Source organism: Megalops cyprinoides, chromosome 14 (genome assembly GCF_013368585.1).
Source record: "Megalops cyprinoides isolate fMegCyp1 chromosome 14, fMegCyp1.pri, whole genome shotgun sequence".
Lineage (NCBI taxonomy): Eukaryota > Metazoa > Chordata > Actinopteri > Elopiformes > Megalopidae > Megalops > Megalops cyprinoides.
In genome coordinates this window covers 23922267-23942974 of record NC_050596.1, presented here as the reverse complement: position 1 = coordinate 23942974, position 20708 = coordinate 23922267, and the positions used below count along the sequence as shown (strand labels likewise).

Sequence of the window (20708 nt, the reverse complement as noted above, 5' to 3'; positions counted from 1 at the left end):
TGCTGATCCCGTACCGACTTCAGCCTGACTTGCTACCTTGTCCCTGCCTGCCGTCCTGGCTTGGTTGCCTGATCTGCCTGCCTTCCCAGCTTTGACCCAGCCTGTTCCTGTTTCGATCCCCGCTCCCTGTTTCTTCTGCCTTGGACTGCCTTCCTGGTTTTTTGACCCTGCCTGTACTGCCACCACGAACTTGCCCTGTGATTTGAATAAAGCCACTTGGAACCTGAATATGCCTGGTCTGCATATGAGTCCGTGCCTGTGCTCTGACACAACTGTAATATCCAACCACAGTTAATGGCTGTAACTGTGTTCTATACCTGATCGATCATTTAAAACAACTTCCGTGCAATACTGCAGTAGCTATTTATATGTGAGAGGCGCCAGTGACTGTAATTATGCACTTACTGGATATGTCATAATACTGGATATGATGCTGGTCATAACTGGCTATTAACAGTGCTAAGACAGACATCCTCCTGATTCTGTGTGCCAACAGTAACAGAGAACCAGCGAACATTGCACAAGAAAACTGGCTCCACTACACTGAAAACATTCTGTCATATTTCATTATTCTGTGACACAATTCAATTCATTTCAATAATTCTGTGGTCAAGCACACATACAGCAGCAATTAGCCAGGGAAGAACAACAAAGAAATGTGTATGTATGAACAAAGGGTTACTAACAAACTGGTACACACATCAACAGCCTTAGCATGTGTCACGTACGGACTAAACAGACATACATCATACCCATTAAATCAAAAATGCTGACATTACTCATCACTTTCAGAAAGCTGCCACAGATGCACTTTGACACCGTGTCATTGAAAAAGAACACAAGTGCAATGATACCCAACAGGTCAAACAAGAAAAAACTAAATGGATTTTGCAGTTCAGACATAAGCAAACACTGCTCAGAGGCAGATTCAACAGTTGATTGTAAGACTAAACAGGCACAGTGCATGAGCACACGGAGATAACCGAGCAGATATGCTTTCAATGCAGACCTTCAGAATACTGCTCTGTTGTTGCACTGTGTGCAAGCATTAATCCTTTTTAATCAAGAGTAAAATAATCCACAGCTGCACCTCAGCCTCTTCAGCTGTGTTTTGCACTGAGCTGCCCTTGCGTGCAGTGTAGATCTTATCCTTTCCCTGCTCATAAACACTGAAAGGAACTTTGGCTTCAGACGTGGAACTCACCTTCTCGCTCTCGATGTGCACGACATCTTTGGCCTCTGGGTTCTCCTCCCACAAAGGTGCCCCTGTTGGGTCCTTTAAGAATGCAACCATGGACTACGAGAAAAGAAAAAGAAAGCCGTGAGATTCCATTGTTTCAAGAGGCGCCTCAATACTTGCAGAAAGCCTGACCCCCCCCTCCCCCCATTCTCTTCACAGTGTCTCACTTCGGAACTGTTCTTTATTATGCTAACGACATTGCAAAATATTTTGCTTTTTCACCTTTAGGCATACACCCTCTCTCTAGACTCACCAACTGTCCACCCTATGCTTGCCCTTGATACGGCAACCAGTGCACTCATGCAGTAGCACGGAAGCACATCAAGTGGAGCCGATGGCTGTTTTCCAAACTACAAGTCCCACAGTGCACCAGGACAGCAGACGCTGAACGGAACGCCGTGTCTCCCTCATGTCTGATGAGCAGCTCATGAGTCGCAGGGTTCGTGAGAGTGAGAGACCCTGCCTTCATGGCCACTGCTACCCAGGCAGAGCTCAGCCACTCTAGGAGCCCACAGCAGCAGATCAGTCATTGCTAGCTGACGATGCCACAGGGACCCAACCCTGATGGTAGGGCTCAGGGCAATTACCTTAACCATCTGAGCAAGTCAGGAGCCCTCGACTGATGCTAAATCGACAGAACATGTTGAACATGAACAACAGTAGCATAAATGAAGTCAAAGGGAGATCATTCTGAAAAATAGTGGAAGAACAGTGATGTGTGGTAAACCATGTGGGTGAGGTCACAAAATTGTTTAAAAGAGACGACATACAAAGCAAGTTAACTCTGTATACAGACTATCAGACTCTTTTTTTTCTGTGAGAATAACCCGACTCCTCTTTTAATCTCTTTTTCTTAATTTCAGCAGACCGTTAATTGCCCAAGGTCCACAGACCACAGTTTCAGAACCACTGCCTTAAGCGATACGCCCTGTCCAAACTTTGGACAACAACAATTATGTGAGTGGAAAGGCTAATCAATTATAAACACAGCATCCAAAACAAGGCATAATAGATTAGTGTTCTGCTTAAAGCTTTCAGTCACAGGGAACTGTGCCTCATTGCGTTTGCTCATGAACAGGACAGGACACATATGGGGATGTGATTTTACAGGCAGGTGGAGGCGGACTGTCCCACTGAGCTCTCTCTCTCGCTCTCTCTCTGTCTCACACACACACACACACACAGAAACACACAGTCCCCACACCGCCACACTGCTTGTGTGTGCTCAAATGAGGCCACACTGATTTGGAGTCAGGTGTCCAGGGCCAACGTGATAACAGATAGGCGAGGATCCAAGTGAAGACAGGACCAGGAGCGACCTGTCCAGCATCTTCAATCAGCACGCCTTTACTGTGCGGAAGGTCGCCCGTCATCGTATTTCACCATGGAGAAGCGCTAACACTAAGCTCGGCGCAGAAGCTAATCTCCACCCAGCAGTGGGCAGGCGTAGGCCCTCACTCCCACATCCATTTACCCAGCACTGGCTTCACTTCCGGCAGTACTGAACAGAGCATTCTTCCCAACTTCAGTACTACAGACCTTGGCGCTGAAACGCACTGGTAGAGAAACTACTCCCTTTGGTCCATTCTAAATCAAACAGGGAAGAGCGCCAGTCTAACAGATGGCAGCTCGTATAGCATCCGCACTCGCCCACCTCAGAAAAGTGACTATGTAAGCAAGTTCTGAAATTAAGCACCCACTGCAATTTTGATAAATCTTACTAAATATTAATTATGTACACAGTAAGTCATACCACATCCTGAAACAAAAACAAGTACTATTTGCATGAGACTTTTAATCATTCTTTGCGATGAATGTTCTTCCAGTGTAAAAACAGGATATGTGGCCCATCATGGAAGGGTTTTCAGGGCTTTGTGGAAAACGCGCAATTGCTGCGCTTAGTTACAATATTATTAATATTTTTCTCCACACTATCATTTTGAACTTAAATTGTGCTTTTAAATTCTCTTGTTGCCGCCTTTACCCTGACGCTCACTGCGCCGTTTGAAGTTGTCGAAGTCCGTCGTTTGAAAGTGTATCGTATTAGTTGCCCTATAGGCTGTAATTGTACAAATCTAATAGTACTGTGTCCTCAAACAGACGCTGCTCTCAGCTGAGAACTGTCTCATTGTGGAACTGTACACATCCTGTCCCCGTACTGTCGCTATACTTGCTGTATGCACTTTTGTAAGTCGCTTTGGATAAAAGCGTCTGCTAAATAAATAAATGTAAATGTAAACTCTAAGCCACACTGCCTAAGGGCACTTGTAAAATAAAAAAATGCGTAATCTTGTCAAAGTTTAACATTAGTATTCCAAAATGATGCTTACGCTAAAACTACTGGTCAAACACACAGCGAGAAAAGGCTAATTGTCCTGAAAGCGTATTCATTGGTACAAATATACAAGGTGATTGAGTAGAGAGAAGTACATTGTTTAAAGACAAAAAACAAGTAATGATGGCTCTCTATCTGATGCATCACGCCAAGAAAGATTAAACACACAATATTCTTTATAGCATGCATGTCCTATTCATTACAATGTGCATGTCCACACTAAGTATCCACCACAATATGCATGTCTACACGGTTAAGTATTCACTACAATAAGCATGTCTACACAGTGACTATTCACTATAATAAGCATGACCACATGGTAAGTATTCACTACAATACGCATGTCCACACAATAAGTACTCACTGCCACAAGGGAAATGGTGCAGGGAGATAGAATTAGTTCTACCCAATGCGTGCAATTTCTTAAGCCACTTACTTCTGGGTTCTGTTTAATTAGAAAGCTCTGATAAGCCAATCTGATTAACAGTTCATCTTGGCTTCTTAGACACGCTGTGGAAAACCACAGAGGTCAGACACACAGCTACAGCCAAAAATGGCCACATTAAACAGCCACAGATTGGCAATGAAGAGGCAGCCTGTCCCACACACTGAGCTTCCTTACACCACCTTCACCTGACAAAAGGTGGAAGCCTTAACATTAAACAACAGAAAACAGCTAACTCAAATATACATGAATGTGCAAGTTTCACTTGTGTTTGATGTATTTTGTTTCTACTTGATTCATGCTTTCTATTGACTTTGAAATAATACCAAAATAGTTATATTTACAGGATCTTGAGTATTTTTGTTTCAGTCCAGTGCTCCATCTAGCACTAGACATTTCTGTATTTGGGGTGTGGAACGGAAAAGGGGGCTAGTTTCAGAAATTACCTTAAATGTCAATGGCCGGTCATATTCTATATGGAAGGTGCCATCTCTGTGTGGAGACACAAAAAGTTACAAATGCAGCCATTATTTACACAATTCAGAAAAGCAAAGAAACACAGAAAACAACTTCAGGCCATTTAAGACCAACTGGTATAACCACTTACTTATAATGCAGCATCTCAGCTCCGCCCTTTTTCGAACCAGGGTCCACCTTCATTTTCTTACATAATTTCCGTCCTTCCGAATCCCTGAGGATGCAAAAAAAAAAAAAAAATGAACTTAAGTGGGAGGCGTTCATCACACAAATTGCTGGATGCAAAACCTTGAGGTAAGGAACAATCTTTAGAAATTGAATGAATTATTTTGACAGAATTAAAAGGGGGAGGGTTATGGGTCGTGACAGATGACGGCAGCAATAAGCTAATGCAGGAAGAATCTGCTTTTTGAGCCATAAAAACTGGCAACCCGCCGTCTTCTCTCTCTCTCCTCGAAACAGTGATGGCAGAGGGCTCACATCAACTCCATCTACCTGAAGGCTAATGTCACAGCGTACCCCAGAAATCTCAATAAACTCTTTAGCCTTTTTCCATCTCTGAGCTGCACAGGCCCATACATATTCAGATCAGTGTAATTGCTATCTTTTTCATCTGTGCATACACATTTGTTGGGAGAGGTTAGTTTTCCCACATTGGCCCTTTGATGTAATCTCTCACTGAAACCCAGGGATGCCGGGCAACAGACCATGGCTGAAAACCAGGGCAGCATATAAACTCATCTGCAAGTGGAGGAATTATCCAGCATCCCCATTAAACATGCACTGAAGTGCTGTCTCTCTTTTCTTCTGCAATCCAGCAGCAGAAAGCATGCAATTTACTGGGACGGCCATGTTCAGCACGTTCCTCAAACACAGGTCATGAGACAATATTGGGACTTGTCACACTACCATGCACATGGCACAAAGAAAGCACAGAAACCTGCACTTGTTCCCAGGTCATTACAATCTGCGATTCCCAGATTACTTTTGTAATCTGTTCTTTGGTTAAAAATTGTACTTTATTTTGAAAAACTAAATATAGATTAACTTAAATGATACTAAAGCAGCAAAAAAAAAAAAAAAAGAAAATCATGATACTGGACTGAACAAATAAAGTGACGGCAATTTGCAGATACAGCCCGCAGCTTTGGAACAGCTTCTTCTAAGTGCACAGAAATGCAATCTTCTTATACTGCACCAAATAAACAAGTGGTTTTACTGCGTTTCCAAAATGTGCCCATGTGCTGCGAGGTTTTGGGCAAAAACAAGTGCTCATCATCTTCTGGGTAGGCCCCAGGCGAGAGTGATGTGCACAGTGAAGTGTTATCCACAAGAGCCCAGCGCTAACCCCAGACAAGAGCTCAGCACGACACCAGACGAGAGCGCAGCGCTAACACCAGACGAGCTGAATATGCATAGAGGAATCGGTTCTGTCACCTGACCTCTGTGGAGGGCTTCTGTGATTAGACCACGGTCTGGCACGCAAACACTCACACACGCACGCAAACATTCAGGCACGCACACACTCACACACGGTACTTGCACGCTCTCTCTCTCTCGTTCGACGACCACAGCTCCCCGTCTCTCAAGTGATAATGAGCATGGAAATTTACAATATAAAGACAAATTGGTGGGGGGGGGAGAAATGATTTGGTGAAGAGCTGAGCCCTTAGCTAATGGAAATTCAAAAGAGATGGAATTCAATTATGGCACCGCCAACCCATGCCCCACCAGTGAAATACACCCTCCGTCCCCTCAGATAAGAGCAGACAATGTCATTAGTGTTATCATTTTCCCCACACTGACAATGGTATCAGAGGCATATAAGGTAGGAGAAAGAGAGCAGATACGTGGCACACAGCTATATGTGCTACATGAGTCTTTTGCTGAGTCATGATTACTGATCTCATGCTGGACGTTTGTGGACATATATGACCTAAAAATGCTACTGAGAGATCTGAAAGAGCTCTGAGGCCTTCTACCTGGACAGCACATTCTCTCCACAGCAATCACCTGTGATGTGGGCTTGGACGTGGATGCATCTGAATCTGAAACATCATTAACCCTTTCGCGCGTGCGGTCACACCGGTGTGATCTGCCGTTTAGCGCGTATGCTAAAACCGGTGTGATTAGAACACTAGATTGGTAAAATTCTAGCTCAATTTAGCTTTGAGGAAACAGCGATTTAACGTTAAAAAATACAGCAAATGCTAACTGAAAACTATGATAACAGCGCTAATGAAAACATAACGAACCACGTACCATAACACATGCCCTACATAGCATGAAAAATAAGTTACATGTGAAAGGGTTAACTTGTGTAAAGTTGGCAAACAGCCAAAGGGAATCTCAAACTAGGTCTGTGCACTCCAAACTGAGGAGCACACAGACCCAGAATTACTGCAATTTCCTTTTTGCATCTAATAAAATGCATTGCATTTTGAACAAATATTAATGAACTCACACTATCCAATGGGATTACCATTTGTCTTGTATGAGTGTAATCTTTCAAGGCATTTTATTTTGTGGGAGAGCACTCATCTGGAGCAGTCCCAACAGCTCTCCAACAAACCAACAGCCTCAGATTTCAGCAGCACAGGATAGTCACAAATGATGACTGGGAGAAACCAGGCACTGTTATCGTGTTACTTTACAGAATTGTTGGACAGATTTCTCAAACCCAGCAGTGGGCGGGGTCATGGTGTCAAATCAGTCTCTCACCCGTGTCAACCAATCAAAGAATTTTGCTTTAATCACTTGGGAGACTGCACTGCTCAGCCTTCCTTCTTACTTTGACACGGGACTTCTTGTCACTGTTTCAGCTGCTGAAGAGTTACAAAGTTCCAGTGTTGGGGAGTTCTGGTGGTGGAACATACTGAATGAAAACACAATTTTCAACACAAAGTACCGTATGTACAACCTATTACAACAATGAAGAGCCTGTGAAGATGCTTCCTCCTCAACCCTACAGTGGGTGGGGAGACATCGCAGCCCCATCAATGACTCATCCATGTGAGCAAATCAAAGCGCCGCTGCTGAGAGCACAAACCAGCTGGTTCGATCCGCCGATGATCGACAGACCTTACGGGGGCTGATGGAGCCTTGCAGAAGATAACACACCGAGCTGCAAGGTGAGACAAGACAGAGAGGTGAGAACTCAATTAAGTCTCCACACCTCAGGGAGCACAGAGGGAAAAAAGGCATAACAGCCCCACGGGTGCAGGCAGAACTGAGACGAGGACGTGACCAGAGGCGTGGGAGTCAGACAGACGCAGTACTTAAAGTCAATGGTGTGAGACACCTGCCAGATGAACCAAACGCATACATCTGTCAAGAGAAAAGGTTGAGAGTCCGAACTATCTTTCGCCTTATTATCTTTCAGCCAAAGATAAGGTGCTGTCCTGGGGGGTTTAGCCCCATAGGTTTCGGATTGATATGTCTGTCTGCCTTTCTGTCTGTGCATGGGTATGTCTCGGGAACGAGTGGTCCATTTCATTTCAAATTGTTCCACTGAGTTTCCATAGCTTGGTCCTTTAAAAATGGTCCTAAACCACTGGCAGAATCTACTGTATCTGAATCAGTTAACATCCAGGTTGCGATGAAGTCTGGGCAGTGGCAAATGAACTTTTTCTAGCGTATTTGAAAAAGGTGTGGCCTCTTGTGAATGTTGCAATAATGTTATTGGAATTTAGCAGACACTTTTATCCAGAGTAACTTACATCAGTTACAGTTTTTTTCACAATATTATCCATTTATACAGCTGGTTGTTTACTGAGCCAATTGTGGGTTAAGTACCTTGCCCAAGGGTACAGCAGTAGTTCCCCAGTGAGGAACTGAACTGGCAACCTTTTGGTTACAAGTCCTGCTCCTTAACCACTATGCTACACTGCCACCCCAGATTGCATTTGGTGGTCTTGATTAAGCAACCAAGACTGCCATGCAATGCACATGACAAGATTCGCAGTGCACTGCATGACTGGATGTCCACACATCGTGCCCTCTGCATTGATATGATGTGGAATAGTGCTGAGCTGAGTCCCCCCCTCATGCCCTCTTATCCAAAACCAAGTCAACCACTGAGAGGTTAACAGCTGGATTAACCACAGTTGCCCTCTGGTGCTGTGGGCCAATTCAATCCTAATGTAACGGAGGAAGTATCCACGTGGAAGTATCCAGGGTCCAGTGAAGACCCATGAATTCATTTTTTTTTTACATACTCAAGAGGGTGGGGACCTGTCAGGCCCTAATCTTCTCTAATAATTTAACGTGTGTCCAGGCCTGGTCCCTCTTGTGGTTGAAGATTCATACTGATCAAAGCCCTGTCAACTGTTCAGTAGTGGTACATGACGGAAACAAAACCTGAGTGGAAACAAGTATTGTTTGGGCTTTTTATTTTTCATACTTTCCTTTCCAGTCTGATGGGGGAAGTGATACAACTCTCTACTTCATCCCCCACAGTTCTCTTAAAAGCATCTTCATCAATGACTGCACTTTGAAGCTAAATGTGAGAACATACTTGTTTCCATTCACACAAAATTGTAGTTTTCCAAGTCTATGCCCCAAACCCTTTAATGACGTCCCAGGCCGATTGCACTCCGCTGTTCCTCTGCCCACCCCGCCTCTGGAAAAAGTGACAGGCTTGCTCAATACACTGACTTTGATTTGCAAGGGAAGCGCTTCTCTCACCGATACCCGTGGGATAGCTTTTCTTGAGCTTTTTTTTTTCGCAGAGCTTTGTTTTGGCGCACGTCCTAGGACCGGACTCCTGCACCCGCGGTGGATGAAAGCGAGGGGTCTGCTTAGGCCCAAAGAGCGAGCTCGGCACCTGCGCTAACTGCAATAATAAAACAGTCAGGTCCTGGCGAGCCGCGGTTCCCTTACGGAGGCGGATACCATAACATCAGCAAATCACGCACATTTTTCAGGACGGCCAGCGGAGCGTTAGCTAAAATAACTGTCTCGCGTAGCCTTTTGCTGGAAATTGCTGACTCGCTGGCTTAGTGTTTATGCATTTTCTTTCCCCTATCTGCATACATTAGCCCTGCTGTGACGAGCGTGCATTAAAAAACATGTTTTCTCGCCTTATTCCATCGCCGGGTTGAGCTGAGGAGGAAATTTTCTTTTGCGTGGCGTTTTGAGCGAAGGTCTGCAAAGGCCTGAGCGCTTTGCAGTTTCTTTTCTTTTCTCCTTCTTCACAGGGCAAAAAGAAGGTTGAGGTGGGTTCAGGCTGACAGGTATAGGAACATAAAAAGACCAAGCGACAAAAACAAAGTAACCAGGAAGAAAAAGTGTCTGGAACTTCAGGGCTTGCAGCGACTGTTCTCCAGCGGCATTAAAAATTCCAGCGAACTCCTTTGAAACAGATTCATCTTAACCGATCTGACAACTGTGCTGCAAGGGCATCTGGGAGATATGTGTGGGGAGCTGCACTGTGATGGCCCTGTTTCAGTGACTCATATGTGGCATCCAGACACACTGCCAGCGAGAGCTGGGATTTTCAGACCATCCCTGCAACCTTAAACAAGATGCAACATGAATATTGATGCCCGGCCAGACTGGAAATCTACTCTGCAATATGGGACAGGACCTAGGGGTATGAAATGCTGCAAACAAACATATACATAATGTCCAATTGATATGATAGTGAGGATTGGAGGTTTTAGGATTTGACAGGCATCATGCACAGGCATTGATACTTGCTGGAGAAGAGCCCTAAATGCACAAGTACCAAGAAAATTGTCACTGAAATATATATCAGTTGTTTAAATGACCTCTTTGGTATGGTTCTGTTAACAGTCAAGACAACTTTGTATAAAAAAATCATTCAAATCCATGAACTATTGTTTCAGCTAGATTGGAAATCTGAAAGAAACCCTTTTTGTCTCATTCAAACTGGCAGCCATATTGAACTGAAAACAAAGGTGTGAGCATGTGAACAATGCATTCACAAGCTGGACAATGCACTCAGACAGGGTGCACCTCTAACAGAGACATAATTGGCCAGTGAGCTGTGAAAGTCAGGACAATTCAATATAAGGAACACAGCAATTAGACAGAAGGTTAAATCCACAAGAGGATGACTTTTTACAGCATTTCATCCTGCTGTAAGGTGGACCACTTAGCTAGCAAACTAGAAACAACAACTATGTCTGGAGTGGGAAACAAGTAAGGTACTTGTTACCTGTTTTAGATAGCTCAGCTATTGCACTCTGCAAGTAAATTTTAGAAGTGTAGTTAAGATTAAAACTAAGGTAGCTAGCAAAAGCTCTTACCCACGATCAGTGAATCTGGTGAGCTACTTAGCTAGCTGCCTAGCCATCAGTAGAAAGGTAGGCCATTAATTAGCCAGATAAATTGATTAATAATCAAAGGAGCATTTAACTGGCTAGATGACTGGTGGCGGTAATGTCAGCATAAGATATCATAAGACGTCATGAAGACACTTCCTGCAATTACTATTTATTATGATCATTAAGTATTAAATCAAGTTGGCTATCAGATTATACAGAAGAATGTCAATTGTCCACCAGCTGACAGTTTATAGCCAGATGCTAAGATGACCTGATGTAGTTAGCGTGAGGTGTAGGGCTACCTACATCTCTCTCTCTCTTACTTACACACACACACACACACACACACACACACACACACACACACACACACGTATGCATGCATGCACGCGCACACACACACACACACACACACACACACACACACACATACGCACATGCACACAAATCCTACATGCTCACTGACCTTACACAATAATACTCAAAGTGTCTGCCCATCTTAGCCACCACTATAAGTAATACAACACTTGGAATATAATAGGTACAGGAAACTGATAGCTTTCCACCAATTACCCCACAGGGGAAAAAACATGAATGGGTCATCAACATCAAGGCTCATGAGCCAGCAAGTTAACTCTGAATTCCAGTTTTGGCAGATTAGACAAAGAAAGTGAAAGAAGCGTGACTGATAAGACATTGCCAGCTTTTTCATACAAGGGCAGCGTGACCAGTTTGCATTATCTTTCACGTGCAGAGCATTCTTTTGCTAAGTCGATAAGCGTGCTGTAGTAAAACCAAAGGGAAGCTTCCACAACAGGCAACACTGCTGTTGCTTTGGCACACAGGCACACAGCTTTCATGCCCTTGCTCATATGATTCATGTTGATATATGGTGCCCTGAGTGCTTCAAAATGAAAAGCTCTGGTTCAATTGCATCAAGGTGTTAACTAATTATTAAACGATAATTGAAGACTGTCAGACAGAGGCATTAAAAACTGCATTCTTTCCTTATCAAATGTAGTGTTTAAAATTACCAAAGATGCAGGGGTGTATACCAGCGTGACAAAATTGATTAACCAGCTCTTTCGGCCATGGAGCTTGACGTCCAGCTTTGCACAAACCTAGGTCTGTTAGAACTACTGTTAGACAGAATATGAAGTCAATGCATCAATGGACTGAAGAATTTATCTTAGCTCAACTCCTAACTGAATGGACCCAGACAAGCAGGAGCCATTTTTCACTTCCCCAGCTGTTTGTGAAGGTGTTTCAGAGCAGCCATCTTTTTTCTGGCTTTGCCTGAAGGTAATGCATTAGCCAAAAGAACCAACCATCTATAGCGGACCACACAGAACACAGTTATAGTAAAAACAGACAAAACCATGAGAACCGTGGCATATGTTCAAGGTTAGAAGAGAATTTGGAATCAGGGAGCCAAGATACAGAATGAACAGGTGGGTTTTAAGGTGGTGCCAGAATGTGGCCAGTAACTGCTGTTCTGACTGCTACACATATCTTACTCCACCACTTGGGGGGAACGAATTGAGAAACTGTGATCGGGATGTAAAACTGGACACACACAAACCCTATGGACAGTCAAGGTCCTCAGATGGTAGAGTCGGTCAGGGTTGACCGGTAATCTCTGAAAAAGACGCAGTGGCATACAGTGCCCACCGTATGGCTCACAGCTCATTTAAAAATATTTTCTGTGTCTGTGCATGAAGAACAAACTCTTTACAGCAGTCTATGCCTACAGCTGTAGACACACCAGCTGGTACACAACCCACAAAAAGATCTTCTATCAGAAACAATAGCGTTACCTCTGCCCATTTATTGGGACAAACAGCTTTACGTTAGCTGAACAAGGACAGCCAGATGGTCCTCAATCTCCCAACAAAGACTGGGTTTCATGAATTTGTTGCAGCATAGTTTCTCTGTTACATAGTACAGTGATGGACTCTCTACGACCAAACTGACCAATTTGTGCTTGTTCTTGACTGTCCAAATCACCACCAGAACTGCACTTCAAAGTGTCTTCCATCTTCTTCTTGGGTGATCAGGGGAGTTCTCAATGTTGCTCATTTGCATGCTCTTGTGGGGACGTCCCCCGCACTAATTGTCTCAAGGTTGAAATACTCGTTCCAATGGCCAATACAAATTCTACATGTTGAATTAGGAAGGACAGTCATCAACATTGGGTGACAACTGACTGCGTCGAAAAAAAATGCAGGGACTACAGCTGACGGTTGGCCACCAACAGTTTGTGACCAATCATCAGGTTTACTTGTCCACACCTTTGGTTTAATGATAATCTGCAAGAAGGAGGGGGCTGTCCCTATTTGTGCAATGCAGGGCCCACACCCACCCATGAACATACACCTACACACACAGACTCACACCTATCCACACACACAGAAACACCTACCCGCATACATGCATTCACATACAGTTGCAAGGCACATCTAATCACAGCTATGAAAAAAACACATCATGAAGCCCTGGTGAACTTTTCTTTCATTTTCGAGTCAGACGTGTGATTACTGTCAAGAATAAGGAGAGGAAGTCTCTCTTTGTGCTTACCCACAGTTGACCCAGGCGATGGTCCCCTGTCCTTTCACAGCCTGGGCCACCTCCGATAGCAGCTTCAGCTGGGCGGCCCCAGACGTGGCTGCCACAGGAAAGAAAGAGGGTTATATTACTTCAAGCAGCACATGCAGCTTGCCCCAGTGGTTTCCCTGTCAACATGTAGTCCATATCAGGCTTGGGGTTTGCATTCATCTCAGAAAATAAAGCTAATTTAACTAAACATGTTCCCTGGGTTTTATTTTCCACAGGTTCATACAAGCAGCCCTATGTGGCCTTTCACACACCTCTGTGAAAAGTACTGGGTCTCATTTATGAGGTCCTGCAAGCACAACATGGGTTCTGTTTCACTATCTGAATGACCAAAGTCAATGCTGTTCAATGGGAACCTATGGTGAAATGACCGCTACACCTAATGCAGATCTTTTTACAACGAGTAGGTAAGCACATGATATCACCCAGACCTCTCATTTCTCTTTTAATTTTACTTTCAGTGAAGACATTTCTAAATTATTAACACTATTTATGTAAATATGACATTTTTCATTAATAAAAGTGTTATTGTTGGAGTTGTAATTAGGGAAGGACTGTCTCCTAGAACATGCCTTGACACTGCCCTTGAATGTCCACGTGATCTTTGATCATGTGCCAAAGATATATGACTGGAGTAGTTCTCTGACATTGGCAATTTAAGTGGGGGTGGTATCATCTTTCAATCTTTTATTGAATGATCTTTGAGAAACACTCATGAGGTCTTTATTGCCAATGTGAAAATGCCTGAGAGCAGTAATTCAGGATGACCAATTTTTTTGGATGACACCACATAAACAAAGCCTTGAACTACAAACTCAAACAATGTATCACTCAAATGAACACACATGCATCCAGCTTCAGGCATGACTCACACTAATATGAAGCAATTGTGTTCCTTGCTCAAGCTGACACTGGGGGGAGTTCCACTTTTTGCAGTGTGCTCTGAGCTTTTACCATAGAGCATGCAGCTATTACAACTATAGTGCTAAAAATATCACCCCACACCAAATGCCGCTGTCTTCCAGGGCAAGACAGGGCAATACAGTAATCAATACAGACTGAAGAAAGACATGAAATCAAACGTGATATTCCCATCTTTTTCACGCGTGTTAAACTGCTCGGTGCGTGTTGAATAATCTTGACACTGATGTAGTACGTGTTTCTGTACACGTCGTGTTTTTTAGCGGCGGTGCTGCGCTATTGTTCCCGGCGGAGACTGTCAATGAAGGGCCCCTGACTCTCACCGGGCTGATCCTAGCACAGCTGACACGGGTGTCAGATTTCGCCTTTCCACACGGACCCCCATATGTTCACCGGTCTGAAGGTTTCTGGGAAGGTGGCCTCTGGTCTGCTTGTTGGTGGTGGGCGCGGAACGCTTAATAACATCTGAAGGGTGTCGACAGGCAGCCGGGGGCAAAAAAAAAAAGCGAATTTTAGGAGCCTGGAGGGACAGCTTGGAGACAATGCCCAGAGCGACACCAAGGAGCAGAGAGCAGAACCGAAGGCAGGAAATTAAATTAACTGGAGGAAAAGCACGCACCGGAGAGCCCGGCGCACTCGAGACCAGGCAGGCTCGCGATCAATCACACCCAGGCCGGGGAAATGCACCGATCTTATCCAATGACCTCACAGCATCTCAAATGTGTGATGAATTATGAAACAAATAAATCTGAGTGGTCTGCAGAGCTCTGAGATTTCCTTCTTGCGTGCTAGAAACGTGTGTGTGTGTGCGTGTGTGTGTGTGTGTGTGTGTGTGTGTGTGTGTGTGTGTGTGTGTGTGTGTGTGTGGTGGTGGGTGGGGGGGGGGGGGGGGGGGGTATTTATGCAAAATACACTGCACCGCACACTTTGCATGACAGTTGCACTTTATACATCTGTGAAATATGCAAACAGGGCACCCTCCCTCCCCCCTCCCAATAGGCTAGGAGTGATTTCCCTAATGGCTTGCGGAGGCAGTTTATGGGTTTTTCAGTTGTTACGGTTTTCGGTTTGACGCGTTTCCTATCTGGTCACGCTGTGGCGGCACGCTGAACACGGCACATATCAGCGCAGAGTATCGAGTGAAGCTGAATGCATGAGATCAAATACCTGTGACCTCACTGTAGTCAATTGCTCTGACCCTTCCCTGCAATCCTGAGATGAAATCGATTGCAAATGACAAATAGCTTTTAAAAGCACAGCTCAGAACTACCAAATTAAACCTAGGCTTGTGCGTTCAAGTTTAAGCAGCCACCAATTTCAGTGGGAAATGGAGGTCTCAAAATACTGCATAAAACCAGAGATTATTCCTCCTCTATTTTTTAGACCATTCATGCCTCATTTAATGGCTTTAATTTGCCAGACTATTGGATTGCTCTAATAACACATAATTTTTTTCCTCTCTAACAAGTGGTGTCATTTTTGGCCCCAGCATTTGCTATTCTTCAGATTTTTTTTAAAAAAAGAACCTTTTTAAATTGCCACCTTGCTCATTGTGATTCTAGATGCACAAACACTACTTTAGTCTTCACATTTAATTTGTGAGCAGCAACTCATGAAAATTTCATTTTGTTCATATTGTTTTCAGCAGCATGCCTAAAGACATGCAACTTTACATTACATCCTCATATTATGACACCAGTTATTTATTTAGCAGACTCCTGCATCCTAAGGGAGTTACGTAGCATTTGTTTTAATAACTACATACTAGACCCATGTTTTTGTTTTTTTTTTAGTAACATTAATTTTTTACCTGAAACAAGCATTTTAACAGCAAAATATTGCTCGGTTCACTGGTCAGACAGAATGGGAGACTGCAAGTGACACATCATGGCGATGCAGCACAGACACAGAACTGACCCGACTTTGTGTAGAGGATGAGGACGTTGGTCCTGGTCCTGAGGAGCTTTTTGAAATCCTTGTGGTCACTGACGCTCTCTATCAGAGGGGACACTTTCACCGCCTGCAGCACAGAGGCCGCCCAAACCTGTTTGAAAAACACAGAGAGGAGGGTTAAAGGAGCTTTAGCGAAGAGGGTCATCATTCACACTACAGATACACCACCCCCCAATTACAATTCACACAGGAATACTGTACCAGAAGTGGAATCAGGACAGAGCAGCGGGCAGACTGAGAGGGTATTACAGCCCCAGAACTGAAACGGGAACTGAGAATTCCATGTGAGAGCTCTGAAGAACAGGGGCTGAGAAACAAGCAGTGAGGAGCGGCGGACAAGGCCATGTGAAATAAGGAGCCTGTCTCACACACCGTGAAAGAAAAGGGAACGGCAGGGACATGCTGGGTAATCCACTCCTGTGCCACCAAATGGACCCTGTGCAGACGGCTGTCAAAGGCTGCTGCCCAAAGTGAAACTGAGGAAGACCAATCAGCTGCAGATGTGAGAACCTCACTCCCGGCTCACAGCTGTGAGTCCCGGGCCAGGTTCAGTGCAGATCCTCAATGTGTACCCACACAGCAAATTTGTACTATTACGTATGTGCGTGTAAAACCCCACTAATGCAGAAACACCACAGATTTTAAGACATTGAGAAACGTTCCATAAAACCCCAGCAGAGCTCTGTTCTTCAGAGTAATGAATTGTTACTTTTTGTTTGTTTATTTCGAACACATCATTATAATTCCGGCAGTTACTGAAAATGAATATACTCCTAATTCAAAGAGACATGGGAGGAAGGAATGCCACTCAGAGACTGAAAGGAACAATGGTTTTTTTTCCTCACCAAACTTGCCAAAGTTTCCTCCAGAATGACTATGTGGTTTCTTTTTAAAACTCAAGTGGCGCTGAACTTTAACACCGCCAGAAACCCAAGTGTGATGAAGACCAGCCTTTTGCCTAATGTGAAGTTCAAACAAATTCCTTCGTCACTTAAAAATTCACAGAAATTCACAGTAAATGTTTTTTTTTTATAGTTTGTCAGACGAGTAGATTCATTCTTCAAAGCACTCGTCAGCTGAGAACAATGAACGAAGTGATTAGAATGCAAAACAAATAACTGTCCGACGGACTTTCATTTTTCAGACTCACTGCTGGACATCTCGCCAGACGGGCTTGACATGGATTAGATTCCGTCAACCACCATCAAATTACAATGTGGAAAATACCACACAGAAAACCCAAGCAAAATCATCTTTTTTTCCCTCCCAAAAAAGGAGACAAGCTCCGCGGGGAGTATGGAAATTGGACCGGGCTCATCAGACGTGTTGATTAAACGACAGGATTCCCGCTTTCTGTGGGGGCGCACACTCGTGGAGATGGCAGTCGGGGGTAATTAAAGGACGGTGACCATGGGGCAGCCAAGTGACACAGCTCCTCGCTCGTTTGCCTTGGTACTGACAGGAGCCACCGCTGAAGAGTCTCCATGCAGTCTTAGACCTGGTCCCCCAATCAACCTCAAACCACGCACACGTAGGACGGCTGGTCCTGGCGGACTGGGATCTGGTATATTTTACGGATCCTCAGGGCCCAGTCTGTGTGCTGCATTCTCCTCAGGAACTCTTGTTAGCTTTGGGTGATTGAAAACATTGATTCAGTTCTGCCTTGATTAACTCTTTCTCTTGATTGGAATTCATCATAAAGGGCTCAGCTGAAAGGTGGTAGGGCGTACTGGGAGGAACCCTGGTACCTGTTAAGCACTGCACCTTGTCAGACCTGATGGATCTGTATGCATATTTATGCATGTGTGTATACAGACAGACAGACAAATGGACACAGTGACACAGATGAGGACAACAAAACTTCAACAGGGTCATTCAGGCACTAAGACTGACACTCTGCGCCAGAGTGGCCTAACTGACATATTTAAGCATTAAATTTCCACACCTGGAAATTTATGCTTTTCTGCTACTTCTGAGCTTCACCTTTACATAAAAAGACCTATTTTATGAAAACAGAATAAATTAAAATGCCTCAGCCATAAACACACAACAACCTACTGAAGAGATGTACCTCTTAATGAGAGGACCTCTATGAAAACAAGAAAAGGAAAAAAGGCGGCCTTCCACAGGAAAATAAAATAGCGCACTTAAGAATGCATTTCAGACCAGACTGAAACAGAGATGCTTATCTGGCCCTATAACTACCAACGACCAACCGCTCAATGCTAAATAAAGGCTGCTACTGACTGCGCTCATGCAGACCTCTGAGAGGAAACAGTCTATCAGCGAGAGAAGTGTAATTCTGGTTGTCATAGGAGGTGAGAGGGTTTCACCACAATTAGTATTACAGTTTCAGATTTTCTCAACCGTTTCCATGAAGGTCCACAACACCCCTGGGAAGCTAACAAGACTCCTAGAAGAAAGGGAAGGGGCTTCATAAGAGCTCCTGTATCAACGAAATGCACCATAAATGCAAACTGAGCCCACTAACATTAAGAAGGAGATTACCCAGTGTGTTTCCAAACCATCTGAAATGTTTATTAAGACATGTCATTTGTATTGTTCCAGGAAAATGCAGATATATAATAATGTATGAAGACTGATTTTTTTTTCTGTTGTATTTAAATTTCAAACAAAATAAACAGATAAAATAAGCAACCCCACACACACTGCCTGGCTCCCCTGTAGAGGAGACCTTTGAGAGAATAATCAATAAAAGGATCTACCAATACAGCAATACTGACACTAAACAAATATCTGCATTCGTACACACAGTGAAGGCACTTAGCCTATTGCATATTTCTGCAACAGCAAGGAAAGCCTGTTCCAGGGTTTTCTCTGGTTCTTACATTACTGTTAGAAAGCTGACCAAACAAACTCTAGTGGGATAAGTGAAAACGAGTGTAAAGAAGTGATTAAGAAAAATTAAGTCAGACTTTCCGGACATGCATATTTGGAACAGGGGACTTCCTAAGAAGGGCTGATAAGCAGGGCGTGAAGTGTGACCAACCATGGAACAGTCTTTGTTCGTTTCTCCTGTAGTGTGGCTTCACTGGCTATCCCTGGCACAAATGAGTCCGCCTATGTTTGTTCTTTCAGCTACAAACAGGATGTCAGCCACAGAAGTCCTACCACAAAGGATCAAGGGATAGATTTTTCAAACATCCCGCTTAAGCACGGAAAGTTATCTTGAAGTACGAGTCACACACACACACAGAGCTATAGCCAGCTATACACAGAGAAGGAAACCTGTCCATTCAGTCACTGTGTATTGTGACTGTGACAAGTTACATTGCAAGTTACCCAGAATCAACGAGAAACAGTGTGACGATGTACATAACCTCCCGCATTGTAAAATGGTCTGATAATGGTACTTCAAATGGCAGAATCTGACAGGATTTGCTGGTTACCCTTCACACTTTTTTTCTGGATATAAAAATGATAAAAAAAAGAGATTCTCAGGGTTACATTAATCAGGACTCAGACCCTGCTGAGTGACACCAGGAATGAACAGAGGTCCCCACAGGGTTTGGGGTCACTGGAAAACTGCTCTGCATGTTCCTGGTGTGCACGGATTAGCGAGAATTCTCCCTGTGAGGGCATCAGCGTCACATCATCGTCGTCGTCGTTGTCAAATTGCAGGCCTTTCAAAGAGGCTTTCGTTCGGCTCCCAGTGCCGCCGTACTCGATGCCGACCATTGTCCCCATGGCAGCCCTATTTTCTCAAGAGCCTCCTCATTATTTTCATCTGTTTAACAGCTAATGGAGGAGAACAGGCCTGATTATCCTCCCTGCCCATTCAGAGTCAGGACTGAACCAGTTCTGAATGGGAGCGTCGCGGCTCTATTTCAGCAGCTGAACAGGTATCTTCACAGCCCCAGGAAAAGGGGAAAAAAAGTGGTTAAAAACATGCAGAACTGAGAAAGGCGGCGGGGGAAAAATGGAAAAATGAGCCACAGAGACGCTGTTATCTTCTTCTTTCATAATGACTCCTGCAACACCACCCCTGGTCAATATACAGGCAACATCCATCATGACCTGTGCCTGTTCTTCACAGGAATGTACAGGACTAATGAAAGTCTATCCACCTCATGCAGGCACAACCCTGTTATTCTCCCTGTCCGCTTATACAACCACTAGACAAACATTTACCAACGAACAAGCTTTGGACAAACTGGGTGGCTTGCATCACCAAGTCTTGAATATTATACAAATAACTAAATGGTTAACCAAAAATTACACTGATAAAAGTGACTCTCATTTCCACTCACATTGAACAACAGCTTCAATACCCCATAAGAGAATGTTTTTTTTTTCTTTTCTCAGTTCCTGCGCCCCAACAAGACAGACTACAAAATGCATTTTGTCCATCTTCCATGAACTCAGTGGAGAGGTGAGGCTCGAGACCAAAAAAATACGCACTGCTTGAGTTAA

General features: G+C 44.1%; 1 protein-coding gene across 1 annotated transcript in view; it reads right to left on the bottom strand.

Annotated features, from left to right (window-relative positions):
• Positions 1 to 20708, bottom strand: part of pdia5 (protein disulfide isomerase family A, member 5) — a 54971-nt gene that overhangs the window by 31837 nt on the left and 2426 nt on the right. Inside the window, exons 2-6 of the mRNA XM_036545766.1 lie at positions 16239 to 16365; positions 13365 to 13452; positions 4628 to 4711; positions 4467 to 4512; positions 1205 to 1297 (exon numbers count right to left, since the gene is read on the bottom strand). Coding sequence (XP_036401659.1) covers positions 1205 to 1297; positions 4467 to 4512; positions 4628 to 4711; positions 13365 to 13452; positions 16239 to 16365 — 438 coding nt within the window. The remainder of the gene's footprint in view (positions 1 to 1204; positions 1298 to 4466; positions 4513 to 4627; positions 4712 to 13364; positions 13453 to 16238; positions 16366 to 20708) is intronic.